Source organism: Charadrius vociferus, unplaced genomic scaffold, assembly GCF_000708025.1.
Source record: "Charadrius vociferus isolate BGI_N301 unplaced genomic scaffold, ASM70802v2 scaffold136, whole genome shotgun sequence".
Taxonomy (NCBI): Eukaryota; Metazoa; Chordata; class Aves; order Charadriiformes; family Charadriidae; genus Charadrius; species Charadrius vociferus.
In genome coordinates this window covers 1,783,437-1,800,261 of record NW_009648960.1, presented here as the reverse complement: position 1 = coordinate 1,800,261, position 16,825 = coordinate 1,783,437, and the positions used below count along the sequence as shown (strand labels likewise).

General features: G+C 41.8%; 1 protein-coding gene across 1 annotated transcript in view; it reads right to left on the bottom strand.

The window, feature by feature from the left end:
* ABCA12 (ATP-binding cassette, sub-family A (ABC1), member 12) overlaps positions 1 to 16,825 on the bottom strand; it is a 53,504-nt gene that overhangs the window by 27,596 nt on the left and 9,083 nt on the right. The window contains exons 11-23 of the mRNA XM_009887567.1: positions 16,311 to 16,430; positions 15,062 to 15,152; positions 13,543 to 13,722; positions 11,712 to 12,027; positions 9,042 to 9,156; positions 7,369 to 7,698; positions 6,414 to 6,483; positions 6,178 to 6,312; positions 5,327 to 5,482; positions 4,454 to 4,631; positions 2,689 to 2,907; positions 1,846 to 2,042; positions 1,297 to 1,457 (exon numbers count right to left, since the gene is read on the bottom strand). Of these exons, the coding sequence (XP_009885869.1) occupies positions 1,297 to 1,457; positions 1,846 to 2,042; positions 2,689 to 2,907; positions 4,454 to 4,631; positions 5,327 to 5,482; positions 6,178 to 6,312; positions 6,414 to 6,483; positions 7,369 to 7,698; positions 9,042 to 9,156; positions 11,712 to 12,027; positions 13,543 to 13,722; positions 15,062 to 15,152; positions 16,311 to 16,430 (2,268 nt within the window). The remainder of the gene's footprint in view (positions 1 to 1,296; positions 1,458 to 1,845; positions 2,043 to 2,688; positions 2,908 to 4,453; positions 4,632 to 5,326; positions 5,483 to 6,177; positions 6,313 to 6,413; positions 6,484 to 7,368; positions 7,699 to 9,041; positions 9,157 to 11,711; positions 12,028 to 13,542; positions 13,723 to 15,061; positions 15,153 to 16,310; positions 16,431 to 16,825) is intronic.

Here is a 16,825-nt window from a genome sequence, read left to right as displayed (position 1 = left end):
ATACACTCTTTTCCCATGAAAAATAGGGTTTGCAAATGGGTCTTTTTTCATTTTCTCTATCTATACTGCCAGCAATTTGGAAGAGGGGCTGATCTCTTACAGTATCTGCAAGTTATTCTCTGTGCTGGGGCTACCAACAGCACTGTAATAAATGCTGTCAAGAGGAGAGTTTCCCCCTCCTTGCAAGCAGAACATTTTGCCTCAGGCCAGATACTATCGATAGACTTCGCATCTGCTTTATTTCTCTGAACTCCAGAATCCACACTCTACACTCGGCTTTGCCTTTAACTCTCAAAGAGACCCTGTTCTTTCTCAACAAAGCAGAGCACTGACATTCCTCTTTTCCAAGGGCCACAAAGGCTGGTCCAGTGGCCCCCCTGGAGAGCCTCCCTCTGCTTCGAGGGAAGTGGGGGCCACACATTCTGTTAGCAGTGTCCTCACATCCAGATCCTCAATAGTTCTTTGGTACCGCTACCATTCTTGGATCTGTCATTCATCTCCTGCCAATATAGCTGTAAGTGCCTGCGTCCCTGAACAAGCCTTGATGGCCTCTCTCAGAGATGAAGCCGCTGAGAGCTCTAGCTCAGCTCCATGCCGGCTCGCAAACAGGCAAATCTCTGCCTCTGCCCCCAGCAGTGCCAGATCGTGATCATGGGACACGAAAGGAAGCTAAGGTCCAGTGGGGAAGGGAGGATAAAAAGGACTCCATCATGCACCTGGGATACAGGAGGCTCAAATTCAGACCTGTGCTTTGTCTGTTAATGCTGCAAGGCTTTGTGTAAAGGGACTGAAGATAGGACTCCTGTCTTTTGGAGAACTCTCCACATAGGCTGTCTTTCTGAAGGAAACTTCTTTATGAATAAAAAAAAAAAAAAAAAGTACATGAATACCAGCATGGGACAGGCAGAGCGAGCCAGAGAGCACAGTGCACTGTAACCCAGGTATCTCAATGGTTGGTGCCTAGGAAAAAATGATCTTACTGGAAAAAAATGTTTCCTTACCAAGGAAACAGTCTAGCATATTCTTGAACCTGTGTGGCCAAAACCAAGGGTTTCAACCCAAAACACATCCCACTTTCACTCAGGCATAAAGTGGTCGCATAAAGAAGTTATTCCATGAAAATGAAATTCTACTGAAACAACCATTCCACTGCAGACACCTAAGACTGAGAAGAACCTTCTGCAACATGCTTCATTTCTGTGGGACACTATGGCTTGCCTCCTTCCTTCATGTCATACGACTGACTCATTTTCCCATCCAAGATGCTGAAAATTTAGGACCAACTCAGACACAAACCTTCTTTTTTGTGAGTGTCAGGTGGTATCCATCACCAAATGTTTCCTTGAGGTAGAACGGTGAACCACAACATTTGAGCCCTCCATGCTCTAGGAAGGCGATTCGGTCACTCAGAACTTCTGCTTCATCCAAGTGATGTGTTGAGAGAATGATGGTTCTGCCTGGAAAACACAAAGCTGATATCAGCCACCACAGAATAAACACACGAGACAGGTGAAAGCTATGCCAAATGAGGGGAGAGAGTATCAGGTGAAAATCAACTGTGCTTTTTTGTAATTATTAGTGAAATTGGATGAAAGGCAACATTAGACAGAAGCTGAAAGTTACTGTATTGTAAATTGTATATGCTGGTAAAGTTAATTTTCAAATGACACTGTGAATTTACAGAAACCAACCAGGATGCACCCAGAGGGCCTGTAAAATCCCAGTCTCCCGCAATTCGTTCTCTGTAGTCTCCAAAACTCACAGTTCAAAGCCACTGATACCATATTTGCAAAGGTGATACGAATCACCTTTGCCACTAAGCAGCATCTCATCTCGTCACGGTACCTTTTTTATTCTTGGAGATAATTTCCCAAATACTTCTCCGAGAGCATGGATCCACCCCTGTGGTTGGTTCATCTAGTATCACCACCCTTGATCCACCCAGGAGAGCAATAGCTATAGATAACTTCCTCTTCATCCCCCCAGACAGGGAGCCAGCTAGCTTGTGACGATGGCTGTACAGTCCAGTCTCCTTCAAAGTCCTTGAAAACAAAGAAAAAACAACCCCCCAAAGGTTGTCCTTCAGGCAGGGAATCTGAAAATGCCCCAAAAAACATAACTGCAAATGAAAAACTGCTCAAGTATGGCCTGCTCTACTGAATGGTCACAGTGCAGGGAGATGATTCACCCTGTTGCTCAGTCACTGGGATTTTAATTTAAAACATTTTTTTAGGATGTCTTCAAAGTTTCCATCTGACAAGTCAAGGTTAAAGGCTCAACCTCATCAACTGAGAACACCAAGATCCAAACTTCCTGGGATGTTCTGGCTGCTTCACTTCTCTACAGAACCAATAAAGCCGACATCATCTTTCTGACTGGTTGATGAAATCTCTTTCTGGGGCAAATTGTAAAGCAGCAAGGACTAGACCCTTAGGCCTATAAATTAATCTCCAAAGAATTGCCACGGAAGCTTTTAAATGCCCTGGAGAACAGAAGTTGTTTTCTTACAGACACAGATATCAACACTCAGTATATTCCTCTAGTCAGACCAAGGTATTATTTGAACTCTACACTGCGTCTGCAACAGTCCTCAAAACTATTCCTTTGAGCTTTGCAGTGGCAATGTCACTACCACACAATAATTTTTGACACCCCTCTCTCCTTTCTCCAACCCTGCTACTTTTATACCTCTTCACTTCTTGGTAGAGCTCCTGTTTACTCCAGTGAGGGACTTTGATGTACCCGTAGAGCAGTAGGTGTTCCTTTGTGGTGAGGTAGTTAAAGAGCACATTGTGCTGCATACACACACCCATGTTCTTCCTAATAACTTCCTGGTCAGTCCTGATGTCTTTGCCATACACGAAGATAGTACCTGATGATGTGGGGAACAACCCAGTCAAAATAGATCTGAAAGGGAAACATAAATAGAAAAGGAAGTTAGAAAAAGGAGAAAGCCATAAGTAATTTTTTCGCATGGTCCTGTACATATCATCACTTTCAAAGTTTCCTTACATCGCTACCCCACCTCTTCCAGCCAAAGATCACTGACCACTGCTGCCTCTGCTGTCTGTCCATGCTTTGGCAGAGCAGTGGCCAATTAATATCAAAGGACATCCTCCTACCCCTCTGTGGGAACATGAGGGCAAGTACCAAGCTCACACACTGAACTCTGGCTGCTTTTCACATATACTTTTATCTTCTTCAGCCTTCCCCCCTCCCTAAGTCAGACCATTGCATATCCCATACATCAATACTCATGAATGCCCTTGACTTTCAATTTAATCACTGGGAATTCACATAATGCAGTTACTCTTCATTCTTTGAGGTCTCTCCACAGTATCCAGACAGTCTCATATTGCTAACCACAACAGAGATTGAAAACCACATCTTCATCTTACTAACCACATCAGAGCATGGAAACCTGATTTCACTGCCATTATTAACATGAAATGGGAGAGGACTTCCAGACAAGACAACTCACTGAGGGCAGCACTTTCATCTAGTTCAAGCAAAGAACTACCCACCTAGCAATACCCAACAGACCTGAGTCAAACACCCTCTGCTCAGAATAACTACTTGCACATTATAGGTAATTTTTGGTGCTGTCCTGCAGGGACTAAAGGGAGAAGATGTGTCTCAGACTGCACTTTACCTTCCCAGAACTTCTCTCTCTCCTGGGACTTTCAGCCATCATTAAAAGGAAAGAAGTAACTTGTTACCTTACTTGGGATTTGAAGCCTGCGCTAGGTTTCAAGAAATTATTTTGCTTTTCTGCATATCGCTGTTGCCTATACTTTGCAAACAGGATATGAGATGAACTGATAATAAGCTGAGAGGAAGCCCACATCTGCCTCATCGTTTTGGGCTCTTCTGAGGATTCTATTTATCAGCTTAATGTTGCTTTCAGAGTGATGCACGTATATATCAGTGGAGAAATCAAGTTCTACAGGTCTGTTTTAGTGTTGTTTTCTAACAACTCAAATAATAATTTATAAATGGCAAGGCTGGAAGGGCTGAAAGGCCAATGTATTAACCCACTGCCATTCCAGCCCAGCCAACGCAGGAGTTTGTGCACCTGAAGCATACCTTTATTAAGCTTTCTTGCTAATATTGCTTCAGCTTTGGTGTGTGCACAAGCTACCCACAGCTTTCAGAACAACCTAACCCCAGGCACCAAAGTGTCATAGAACAAAATGCTAGAACAGCTGCTGTGCTGTGTATTACAGGTATCCTACCAGATTAAAGAGCTTGTTCCTAAGCAGAAAAGAACCTTTAATTCTAATAGAAGAAGGGACTGCTGAGGTCATCCATGAGCAAGATAAAGCTACAAGAGAGAACTGGCATAATAAAACATCTTATTCAGTCTCCCAACACTTCACAGCCCCACTTGGTCTCTTGTTCACCCAATCATGCCCCATAGTATGAAAAAAAAGCAGCTTTAAAGGGTACGCACATGGTTGTAGTTTTGCCGGCTCCGTTGTGTCCCAGCAGGGAAGTGATGTTCCCTTCATAGAAGTTGAGGCTGAGGTTGTCTACTGCAGCTTTGGATCCATAAATCTTTGTTATGCCACGGAGGGAGACTCCCAAGGTGAGATCAGTGGGCTCCGGTTCCAGATGAGGAGGGGGGGCACCTTTGAAGGGTCAGAGGACAGTTACTGCACTGCAGTAGGTCTGTGCTACTTTTTTCACCTCAGAGATAAGCAGGGCTTTTAAAAATGAAATACAGCAAAAGCAGGTGCCTTTCAGCTAGGAATGTAGGGAACATTTCACAGGTTCTGTATCATTTGGAGCTCTCTGGGATTTCTCCTTTTTACTTCTGCAGCTTCTTATAACTCCTGTCAATAAGCATTAATCACTTTGGAAAAGGTATCATATTTAGATGTTTCAGAGCACCTAACTTAATTTATACTAAGCAAGCACAGAAAATTTGCGGACACACAGCAAAACTACTGAGTTATTTTCAGTTAGGTAGAATCAGCAAGCTTTTATGTGTGATCTCACAATATTTTCTAGGCTAAATATTTAAAAATATGAACAAAGAAGCACACATCCCTTTTGCCAAGTGGAAACCTGTATTTGCTTAATAAATAATATAATAAATATAATTTAATTATATTTAATTAATATAATATAATTTATTAAAAATTAATATAATATAATTTAAAAGCCAAATCTCCATTCATATAAGTAATAGCTTCCTATTTTTCCTGTGCTACAAAATAAGGATCAACAGAGAAATGTGCTGAGTATGGTGCCCCTTTACAAATTTGGCTTCATTTACCTAAAATGTAAGTTAATATCGCTACCCCATCTAGCATTCACATACATATCTTATTGTTGAGGGTTGCTTCTTTCCTTAACATCAGCTTGGTGAAGAGAAAGCCTCTTCGTTTCTCATTCCAGAAGGGGAGGTAACCATTGTATTCAACCCAGTAAGACGGGAGCAATGGGAAATACCAGGGAGCAGCCATGCCGTATCTGCCTACAAGGAGAAGAGGAATTTCATTCAGGTATCTGTTTCTGAGGAAGTATCACTACTGGGTTGCAATCAAAATAGCAAAAATAAACTCCACAGAGACCTCTCCCCTCTTGATGTGCTCATGTACTGCTGATACTTGGTAGAGAATTTGCCTGATTGACACAATAGGAAGCATTCACTAATTTGTTATTCTGAGTAACTTCATAGCTGGAGGGCAGGAGTACTCTACATTTTCCACTGGGTAGATTTCTGTATGCCAGTGGACTGCTTCATTAGGTGGGGAAGAAAAGAAAAAGACAAATGTACTGGCTCTTGCCCAAGGCAGGAATTACTTTTTGAAATCAAATGACACAAGTAACACAGCACAAAATCACTCAACTGACAAATGCAGGCTAACATGCTCTGTTCTCATTTTCACCCACCAGACCACAAACACACCCTCCCATGTCCTTGGCTTCTGCTTCTTCAGGAGACCTACCTACTCATTTGATAAGCAGAGGAACCCTAATTCTCCCTTGCTCTGCTCTGTCTCAGTTTCATTAATATTCTCTGACATCCACAAAGTCATGCTCCCTTTGATCTAGGAACAGAGGTATCCTCTGTGTGCAGGCTGTCTTACTGCCTGAACCATGGAATCAGCCAGTGTTGTTTCCCAAAAGAGATGGTACAGCACCAGCCTCAATGCTTCATATCCTTACCTGGGAAAACATTCCTTATATACCATCCCAGGATGAAGTAAATGAAAGAGTCTATCAGAATGAGCCAACACATCCAGCCAAAGGAAGTGTTGTCTCCAATCATTGGGGACTTATACATGTTGTCCCACTGCAGACCTGCAGAAAGGAATTTAGAAATACAAATAGAATACATATTAGTTAGTAAAATGTCGCAACCACGGCAGCTCAAAGCCTAGTTTTGTCTACAATAAACATACCTATGCCCTGTGCCTCATATCGAGCAATGTATTGACTTGCATAGCTGAACGCAGTTGGAGACAACAGACTCTGTGGAATAAACAAAATTGAAAACAGAGAACTGATGAATTAGTCTCAGAGAAATCAAGTCAGTCAGCCAATCAGGTACCTCATTGGCTTGGTCCAATAGCCAGAAAAATGAGTGGGTTTTGTTTTGTTTTTTTTTCCAACAGTCACAAAGAGCACTGGACTAGGCTTATGATGGGCAGTGCTTCTGGTGATGGGCTACAATGATTCCTTAGAGCCTACCTTCCTTTTGCTTCCACAACCAAGTCACAACTTCCTTCCTCATACAGGGCTTTATTTTAGGCTTTTGAAATACAGCAGTGCTGGAGAATTACCTGCCATGTGGTTAATAATTTTACCACTTGCATTAATAGATGTCCTTTCCTGAATTGCGTGACTCAAAGAAAACGAGTCTGGAACCTAATACCCACCTATTCCTACCCTTGGTAAGAAACAAGACTTTACATCTATTTCCGTGGCTAGGAATTTGAGACATATGAAACTAAACGATGGGCAGAGCCAGCAACAAGCAGAGCCAGCCCTCCTTCACAGCCCCATGACCTAAACTCCTTACCAAGACAGCCTTGTTTTTCACGGTGGTTGAAAGTAACCCATTTTGCTTTGCAATGCAAAAGGGCAAAGTACATAGCTCCAACGACTCTGATTCAGCTGGCAGGTGGGAACTCACTCCCTAAAATTCCACAAATACTGCTCTCAGTCATGGGACACAACTAATTCCAAAACAGGCCATGGCCAACTCTCCTGTCACGCTGTCATACCTGATGGAATCTAGAAAGCCCCCCAACTCACATCTATTTGCGTCACAAGATACAATAAGAGCTCAAGTTCACTGAAGGTGAGTGTCTGCTACCACACACATCTTCCTTGTTACTGAAAAGCAAAACTTACCAGTAGGCTCTTCACAGAGAAGCTCAAGTGATTCTCGATGACGAGCAACACGATGAAGGGGAAGAAGGTGAGGATGTACACAAGACTGCCCACCAAGGCTGCTATGTTGGTGTTATTGAAGAAAACACTGATGAAGTAGCTCATGGCTATAATGGACAGGCTGTAGTCCATAAGGTACAGGAACAGGAGAGCTGTGTTTGTTTTGGGAAGGATGTCACCCACTTTTAGAACAATAATGAGGAAGGTGACGGTAATTAGAAGGAAGATGGCACACTCTATGAACCAGGCGATGAAATGGCTGCTGGCATTAACACCCATCATTTTCATGTACTACAGAGAAAGGTGAAAAAAAGAATCACAGATGACAACTGTTTTAATTAAGAGAACTTTCTGCTGATATTGAACTGTTTCTTTTTCCAGTTTCTGGACAGGGCATACAACCAAAACATGCTCTTTCAAACTTTGGCATGCTGCATGTTGATAACCAGGGAGAAACCATGCACTCACATTTCTGGAATGCCCTGGGTTTGCAAAGCAGTCTATTGCAAAACAACAGCACAGACAGGATCTGCAGGCATGGAGCATCACAGCCCACAAGCTCCAAAGCACCTTCTGGCCTTAGATTTGTAACTTTTCTAAAGCATTTTGGTTATTTTTCAAAATAATGCTAATTGCCCAGTGGTTTGAGTGTAAAAACTCTTAATATATTTGAAACCAAACCATTTTTTGTACATCCCTAAGACAATAAATAATAGATAAATTACCACGGTTATAAGGAAGCAATATTAATTTATGTTAGCTGATGATCAACTCCATCCACAAGACTTGTATAAAACCGTAAGTTTGTATTGCTAAATCCAAAAGAAACTACAGGTGCTAGTGTCTTCTTGTAGATTACTCCATGCCTAAAAAGCTTACTGACACCCTGTTCTTCAGGACAGTGAATCCTGGTTTCCTAAACTAGAGCAAGGGGCTGTCAGCTAGCCACTGGGGTTCACTCATTTTCAATATCATCACAGTTCATAGAGTGCCCTTTCTTGGAAATCTTTCTGGTGAAGCAGTATTTGTCTCCATGTTACTGGATAAAACCAAATCTGCTTGAGCTTTTGTTGCTTACTAAAGCTTAGTTTTACGAAAGTTCTGGGCTGCTTATCTCTGTTGACTCTGTTCACACTGAAAATCTGAATTAATTTAATGAATTCCCTATGTCTCAATGTCATTTCTTTTCCAGTAGGCAACCTGAGTGTAGAACTTCATTTCAGAGGAGCTGATGTAGTATGTAGCACCTTCTGACATATTAAGTATAATAACTTCAAGGATAGGAAATAAGTTACTTTTCATGTCTTTGTCCCCAGTAGGTATGACTCAAAGTCAATTTTTAGAGAGCTCTAAATCTTCACAAAACTCGTAATTTTGTGAGGTACCCATGTTTCCAGTGTTCAGAACTTCAAAGCAATACTCTCACCAGTTGAAGGGCAAATGCCCTGCATTTCTGTGGTTTTGAGCTTGGTTACAATGTCAGAATTTGAACACTGCAGGTCAAACAATAGGTATTTGGAATATTACTTTCCTAAATGCTTGTTTTGCTCCATTTAATATTACACGAGACATACTACCCACTAATAAGGAAAATCTGTTTATAATTTTGCACGCCACAGAAAGTTTCACCGTACCTCATAAAGCCTCAGATCTTTTTCTTGAACAAGTGTTTTAACAAAATCAGCTATAAACAGCACCCAGGCAGCCATCAGAGCAAATGGAAGAGAGTAGGTCACACTGGTTAAGAACCTGTAAAAGGCAAATGCAGGCTTTAGCTGAATACAAAATGTTCTGGGGATTAAAGCTTTATATAGGATATATTTTTCAGAATAATACTTTGGCACAGGAAAAGACATGCTTATATTTCAAAACGTGGAGTATAATTAATAATTACAAAAAAAGGTTATTTTGCCATTGCATTGGATTTTCTATTCATGAAACTCCTGACTGTTCAAAATCTTTTTTTCTTTTTTCAAATCACAGAGGAATTTCCAGGTGCATTCTGGAAGTTTTGCTCAGCAACACCACTAGCAGGAGCAGGGACCACCACGAGCAGTGGCATCTCTTGGCTCTCTGATGGGTTCCATCCCATTTTGAAACATCACAGCAGCCAACCATAATCCCCATTCCTGTTAATAGCCTAAATGGCCAAATTTTGTTATCAGGTAGTATTTCCTGGTGCCAGAGTTTGAATATAGGTGTTTCCCCTCAGACTGTCTGTCCTATTACCCCCCGGGATAGGTATTGCAGATCCAGGTCTACAATGCGCACTTCACAAGTCTTGGCTCCTCAGTTTAGTTAAAACCCTCTTCCTGTGCCAAGTGTGCACAGAGAAAAGACAACGGCCAACAGTAAATATCTCCTTTTGTGATGGAAAGCAAGTTTTTATAGCAGGAGATTCACTTCATTGTATCTACAGGGTTTATGCTTTCCTCCCTTAAAAACAATAATCAACATTATTCCCGGAAAAAGTTTAATGTACAATAGCAATAGGAAATTAATACGATTACATTTGTTTCTAATTTTTTTACCCGTAAAGCTGAAAATTTCCCATACACCAGTGCTCTCAGGAAATGCTTCCATGAAAATGAAGCCATATTTATAAAGAACAATGAAAAGGCATTTCAGTAGCTCCTCTAGTTCTTTGTTGTTTGGGGTTTTTTTTGGCTACCACCTTGTGCACGATCTCTAGACTATTAAAAATGCAGCATTTCCTAACACCTTCTGTGTACTGGTATATATATTCCTTCCATTCCCCTACAGGATGGTAACTATGCAATAACAATCAATAAGCAGCCATTTTATGATGACTTCTACTGCATCCAAATTCAAAGCCTTTAGGTATTTTAGTAATTGAGCAAACTCATGTGCCTCTGAACCTGGGGTGGGGAGGGAAACCTGAAGGTAAGCGGTTTTTCTCAGCAGCCCAAGAACAAGAAAAGCAGATAACACTGTAGTAAAATACCTCCAGCAGCCAGTTAATCATTGTACAAAACTATCTCACAGCAATAATCCACGTATTTGCTGCAAGAAGTTGACACTTGGTTTGAATGCTTACTGCCTGCGTACTTGCAGGCACTTTGCGTGCTGTTACCTTGAGAAGAGATTATAGGTCCCCAGCTCGCTTAAGTGACAGGCTGACACAGGAGATTAATGGGTCTGCTATGGCTCCTATAGCTATAACTTCCTGATAATCTTTTAGCTCATGCATTAGACACGCAGGCTTTTCAATAGAAAGAGCTCCTAGGTCTGGTCTGTACTTTTGGTCCAAGGGAGACCCTCATGTCAGGGCGGAGTAACCATCCAACCTACCAATACTATTTGCTGAACATCCTTCAGTGCTTTCTGATGGACATTGAAATCCCTTCCCTGTGTGTTTTCCACTCAGTTTGGCCACCAGCTGCGGTCAGGGTAATAACTCTGAGTAAGTACCACGTTGCTAGCTTTCCAACGCAGACCAAAATTGCCTTGCCAGAGGGGCAGGTCATCAGCTGTGAGAGATTCACGTCTCTCTATTGCATTTGGCAGAGTTGCAGTTCATACTAGCTGCAGATCTGGCTCAAGACAAGCGGAAAGGAAGATGACCCAAAACTTTTTGATCTGCTTCACCATTCAAAACTTATTCTGGTCCACACAGTTCACACTGCTCTGCTCTGTATAACAGGCTGTTAACCCTGGCAACTCAGCACAACAAATGCTTCTCTGTCCTCCATCATTATTGCAGAGATGAATAGTACAATTTCATCTTCCCTTTTGTCCTTCTTAAAGCATCTGAGAGGCACCTGCTTTGGGAACTGTTCACTATACACTGAATGTTAGCTAGAATCACTGGAATGAATAACAAATACCATAGCTGGATAGCAATCTCTAGGAACAAAGCTCATAAACCTAGGGACTCTTCTTTTCCAAAGAAATAAATCTTGTAAGTTCTGCTGCATTGTCTGCATGTAAACACCTGCAGAACAAGCCAACACTCATATTTAACCCAAGTCCTGCCAACCTCAGTCTCAGTTCCACCATGTGTAGTAAAACAGGGACAGCGAATTTTACCTGCTGTAAAACCTAAAGTTACCATGACAATTCAGGTACATACAGAGCTCTGAAAACAAAAGATTAGGTAATATACCAGAGTCCAAAATGCCCTCTTTTGTTCAGACCCCTGAAAAAAAAACCCACCCACATAAAGAAAATATTTCTATGCCATGTCAACATGGTACTGAGGAGACGAGAACAGTTGGTGAACTCCAACAGTCAAACAAGACAAGCTTCCGCAAAGCATGAAGACAAAAGCCACACAAACTTACATATCCTTATTGTAGCAGGGGTAAGGCATGGCCTGGACTTGAACAGCTATTTCCTCTGGATTCTTGCCAGTCTGTAACTCAATATAGGCTCTTTCAATGCTGTCCTGGATATAAATAAACGCCCGGCTGTAAATCTGGCTCTGCGAAGTGGAATTGTGCGGACCCACTGTCCAGATGCGCTCCCTTATTCTGTTGGTGGTTTGCGTGATCCTGCTGCTCATTCGGATGGTGTAATTGAGCACAGGAGGAAAGGCCAAGTCCCCACGAACTGAGCGTCCAGGGCTGCTATGGCTTGGAGGCAGCTTGAAAATGATACCTTGCAAAAGAAAAGGAAAAGGCTTTCCTTCAGAGTCAATAGCATGGGAGCAGTACACACAGATACGCAGGAACTCCTCGTTTTTATAAGCCTTTTCTACATTACAATCCATAGTTTCATTTCTTTGCTGCACAAATAATGCTCAGATGGGTAGGCTGCTTATCAAGGGTCTGGAAGTGGAAACTATAGGTCACTGCAGCTACTCGTAATTTCAAATGTGACCAATGATTCTGGGTGTGAAATATGCCCCAGACTCCTTAAATCGTTTCCCACTGAGCATTCAAAAACCAAAGGCTCTCAAAATAACCAGCTGTATTTGGAAAAATCTTGCTGTTAACACGGACTGTCACATATCTGTTAGGTACGTCGCTCAGCACACACACTTCACGAATGTGCCCAAAGGTACTCCATCAACAGAGCTCACATAATAATGCTGTAACATAAAAACCTTAGAAACACGGTGTTGAAAATTGTTCATGACCTGTACACATATTTTTGTGCCCACACAAATTCCTGCAAAGCTGAGATGTCTAAGAATACAAAAGCTTTGCAAGTTCCTGTTAGGAAATGGCATGCTGTAGATACAGTTTGATGGACAGGACTTTTTTTTTCTCCTTTAAAAAGTCTGTTTGAGTAGAGGCAATACCATAGAAGTTTTTCTGTCCACAATATTTTTCCTGATTATTCCATATATAAAGCACACAATGGAATGGAGGACAAACATAGAAGAAAACTGCTTATATGGGAATAGACAAATATTATCAGTCTGAAGTTCCAAGAAAAGAAGAAGTTTCTATCTACCCCTCAGTTATAAGGTATAAAATCAAACAGGTCACAGGACTCATAAATAAATCCTAATTGAGGAGATATTGGGCATTCTTTAAAAATTAAGACACATTCGTATCATTCAAATTAATATAAGTTCCTATTCTCTACTTCCCCCTGCCCCTCTCTGCAGTCTGATCTGAAGCTGCATTCCGATCCCACAAATGTGAAAAATGTGACTGAGCGGACCCAATATAATATTGCAGGGTTTGGCTGGAACACCTCAAGCACTTTATGACCTTCTAATAAATTGAACTGTCTCATATTTGGACTCAATGATCTTAAAGGTCTTTTCCAACCTAAATGATTCAATGAGTCCATGATGTCTTTCTCGATTAAAGCATCTTTTCCCAGGGTAGCCTGAAAGAAGGCAGCTGTCACAAAGATCTGAATGCAGTGAAATTTTGTTCAAACTGAGAATTAACCGAGAGAAAACACTAGTTGACCAAAGGCTTCCTATACAGACAGAGGAGGTGTAAGAGAAGAGGAGATATAAAAAGGAGAGCATAAAACACTGCCATAAGGAGGTCTAAGTATGCAGGTTCCACACACACCAGGTGAAAATCGATTGCTATGTGGTGGGAGCTGTGACCACAACAGTTGCTGGCGGAAAGCCAAACTTCTTATGCTGGACTCCCACCCTGTACCAGGCTAACTTCAATTTACAGGGGAACTCCAGACGTCACATACTTGCGAAAAGCTCATTCTTCAGAAAGAGCTCTTTAGCCATCATTTCCATTTCCTCTATGTTTCTGACTGCGTGAATGCGATTAAATGAGACACAGGAGGACACATTTACAGCAAGGGTAGCTAATGTATTCAGCTGATCGACAATGTCAGCGTTGTTCTGTAATTCCAGCCGAATATCATCTGAAAAAAAAAAACAAAACCAAACACAAACAAAACCAGTAGCATCACTACACATAGCAAAAAATCCATGACATCATTCTGTGCTAACAATGACACCAGAAAGGAAGAAAAAACCCCATCATACTAAACATTAAGTGTGAAATACATTTCTGCACTTAGCAGTGCAATGAAGGCATGTTGTTGACCCAATTTTTATGTTAATCATTTGTAATACGCTCGTGAGTTTGCCTTTGGGAGGATGCCAGCAATGGGATGTGACAGCCATTCCAAATCAGAAGTTGCTGCTAACCTGCTGAGGTTTTAGACTTGCGTATGATGCTCACCATTCATTCCACATCTTATGGGTTTTGATGTAATCAGCTTGTCTGTTGAGCTGCTCTGTCTCAGGGGAGAATGTGCTTTATCCAAGAGCATCAAGGAAAAGTTATGTCTGTCTTGCTGATGTGTGTACTAAACCTGATAATGCAGTTTAATAAAGACACTGCTGTTTGCTGGCTGTTTTAAAAGGTGACTGCATAATGTAGTGTAACTAATATGAAGCAGCTGCTGCAGGCACAATGATTTTATGGGGAGTTAAGACACGAGATGCTACTCGTGAAATAACAAAGGGGTCATCGTGAACAGTTTGTAAATATCCTTCTGACTGCAACAGACTACAGCCACCCTTGGTTTATGCTGGGTTTTGCTAGCAGAATGCAGATTTATGTTGACATGTATGGCCACTGATTGAAAAAGCAGGTAGGGACAGTAAGACCAGCTAGGAAGGGACTGTGATCACCATGCTATTCACTAACAGGGGATGTATCCACCGTAACTGATGATTCCCACAGTGCAGATCAGCAACTCTCATCTTGAAGAACCATGCAAGACCACCAGAGAACAACAAATTCTAGCGCAGCGTCTCCTGTATTGATGCCTCTGGCTTCATCAGCCTGGGTACCTTTATCTGATCCCTTGCTTTTCTGCTCTGGAAAACTTTTAACTTGAACCCTGATGTGATGCAAGTGAGCTCTCCACATTTCCCAGCAGAGTCCCAGGTAGTTGATTTGAAGTGATAATTATGGCGAAACAGTGTCCTCCAGTGGCCACACTCAGCTGCAGAGATTCCCATCCTACTATCCCTTCAACACTCAACATTTCTTCATACAGGCCCTTTGCTTCCTAAGAGTCTTTTCCCATAGACCACAAGATTTTTGAATCACAGCTGAGATTGCCTTGCACTAAAGCATCCCATACTGGCCAGAGAAGAGCAGTACCAGAAGATGGCTGCAGTTTGGTGTCTCTGGAGCTCCCAGACCTGAAGAACACTTAAGAGAGTAGCACATGTGGACCAACTTACCCAGCTCATTTATTTGACTCAGCAGTTCAGCTGCATCCAAATCCACCATCAGCTTGATAAAAACCTGCACGAAGGGATTCTGAAGCGTGTTCTATCAACAAGTAAAAAGAAAAAGCGTCAGTTTGACCAGAAGCCCCTTGAGCTTACTCAGTGTATTTCTAAAATAAAACAGACCAGCTGCCTTCACTGAGCATTTGCACAACCCCCTCCTACTCCTTTCCTGACCTTCCACATTTCACTCTGTGTATCAGGATGGGGAAATGCTAGCAATGAAGACATCATACGGAGCCCTGTGAGACCAAGCCAGTGTTTCTTGGAATTAACAGAAGATGCCTATTGAGTCTCCACCAGGCACTAAAGTCCCATGGAAAAATCATGGATAAACTTTGTTATTTTAAAAGTGCAGTAAATTTCATTTGTGCCTCCTGTGAACACAACCAGAGCACAACGGGTAGTTGACCAGCAGACAGATTTTGTTTGCCTGAATAGTTCATTATTCCACTAATGAGTGCAGTCAGCAGAGAATATTCCATTTCACTTTTGCATATTCCACTTCGGATTTTCTCTCAGTGCTATGGGAATTACAATGAATTCCAGCCACTGAAATTAGCTTCTAATGCTTTAGGGTTCCAGAGATCTCGTTTTCATAGTCTTGTAAGAAAAGGACACAGTTTTTACAGCAGAGAACAGGAAGCAAATATGGGAAATGTTACAGCCTACTGCTTTCTGTATCCAAGCAAGGCTAGTCTCCTTAGGAGGGGAAAAAGAAATTTTATTTACAGTCACTGAGGTACAAAGACATCTTCTAGCTCTTATGTGTGTACCCAGAGCTACATGCTTATTATAGATACTGTTTCATTTTCTGAGAAAGTCATTTCTTGCCTGGTCTTGGCTGGCTGGATCACTCCATCAAGCAGAAAGTTAATTTACAAACTGAAGAGCGTTCCCTGCTCATTTTAGGTCTCCAGCAGGCCTCAGTGTGGCCAGTGTCAGGGAGCATACTACAAACAGATCGCTTCAGAAAGAGGATTTGCATGGAAAGGTGTGTCAGGAGTCTTTCTGTCACAGGAACAGGCAGGGACAGAAACTGTGAAGTCCCAGACAAAAGCCTGAGAGGCTGACAAAAGCTTGTTTTCCCAGCTGACCTAAGATGTCCCGGAGGTCCCTGGAACCCCTGTTTATTTCAGTGAAGAAATCCACCCTCCCAATTCCCTCTCATGAGAGACACGGGGGAGGTAAGACCTCATACCTTGATCATTGGAACTGTCTGGTTTAACTTAGCCAGTGAATTCATGATGACAGGAGACTTGTCCAACCACTCCTGGGACTTCAGGGCTAGATCAGCCATCTGCTTCAGGGTTGCATTAGACTATAAAACCACAACATATAAGGATTAGTTTATTCCTTACCTTAAAGCTTTTTAAAAATAACTAAGTCAATAAAACAGCTAAGACCAAATTTCGATTCCTTCAGATTTTTCTTAGCACTCTATCACTGTTTGGCAAGATGTACCTCAAAACACTGAATTTGGATGCAAGTCCTTAAAAATATGGCCTCATATGTGACATTTGGAGTATGCCTTGGGTATCAGTTTGGCTTCTATCACTGGTCTGCTTGAGAACAAGTACCGATTATAGCATTTGTCCTGGGAGACATCTCTTTATTACTGGCTGAAAACATGAGGGTGAAACTTCATAAACTGAAGGCCTTAAAAAAAATCGTATTATAAATAGTAGACCAACAGCAATTTTTTTGGAGGTAAGA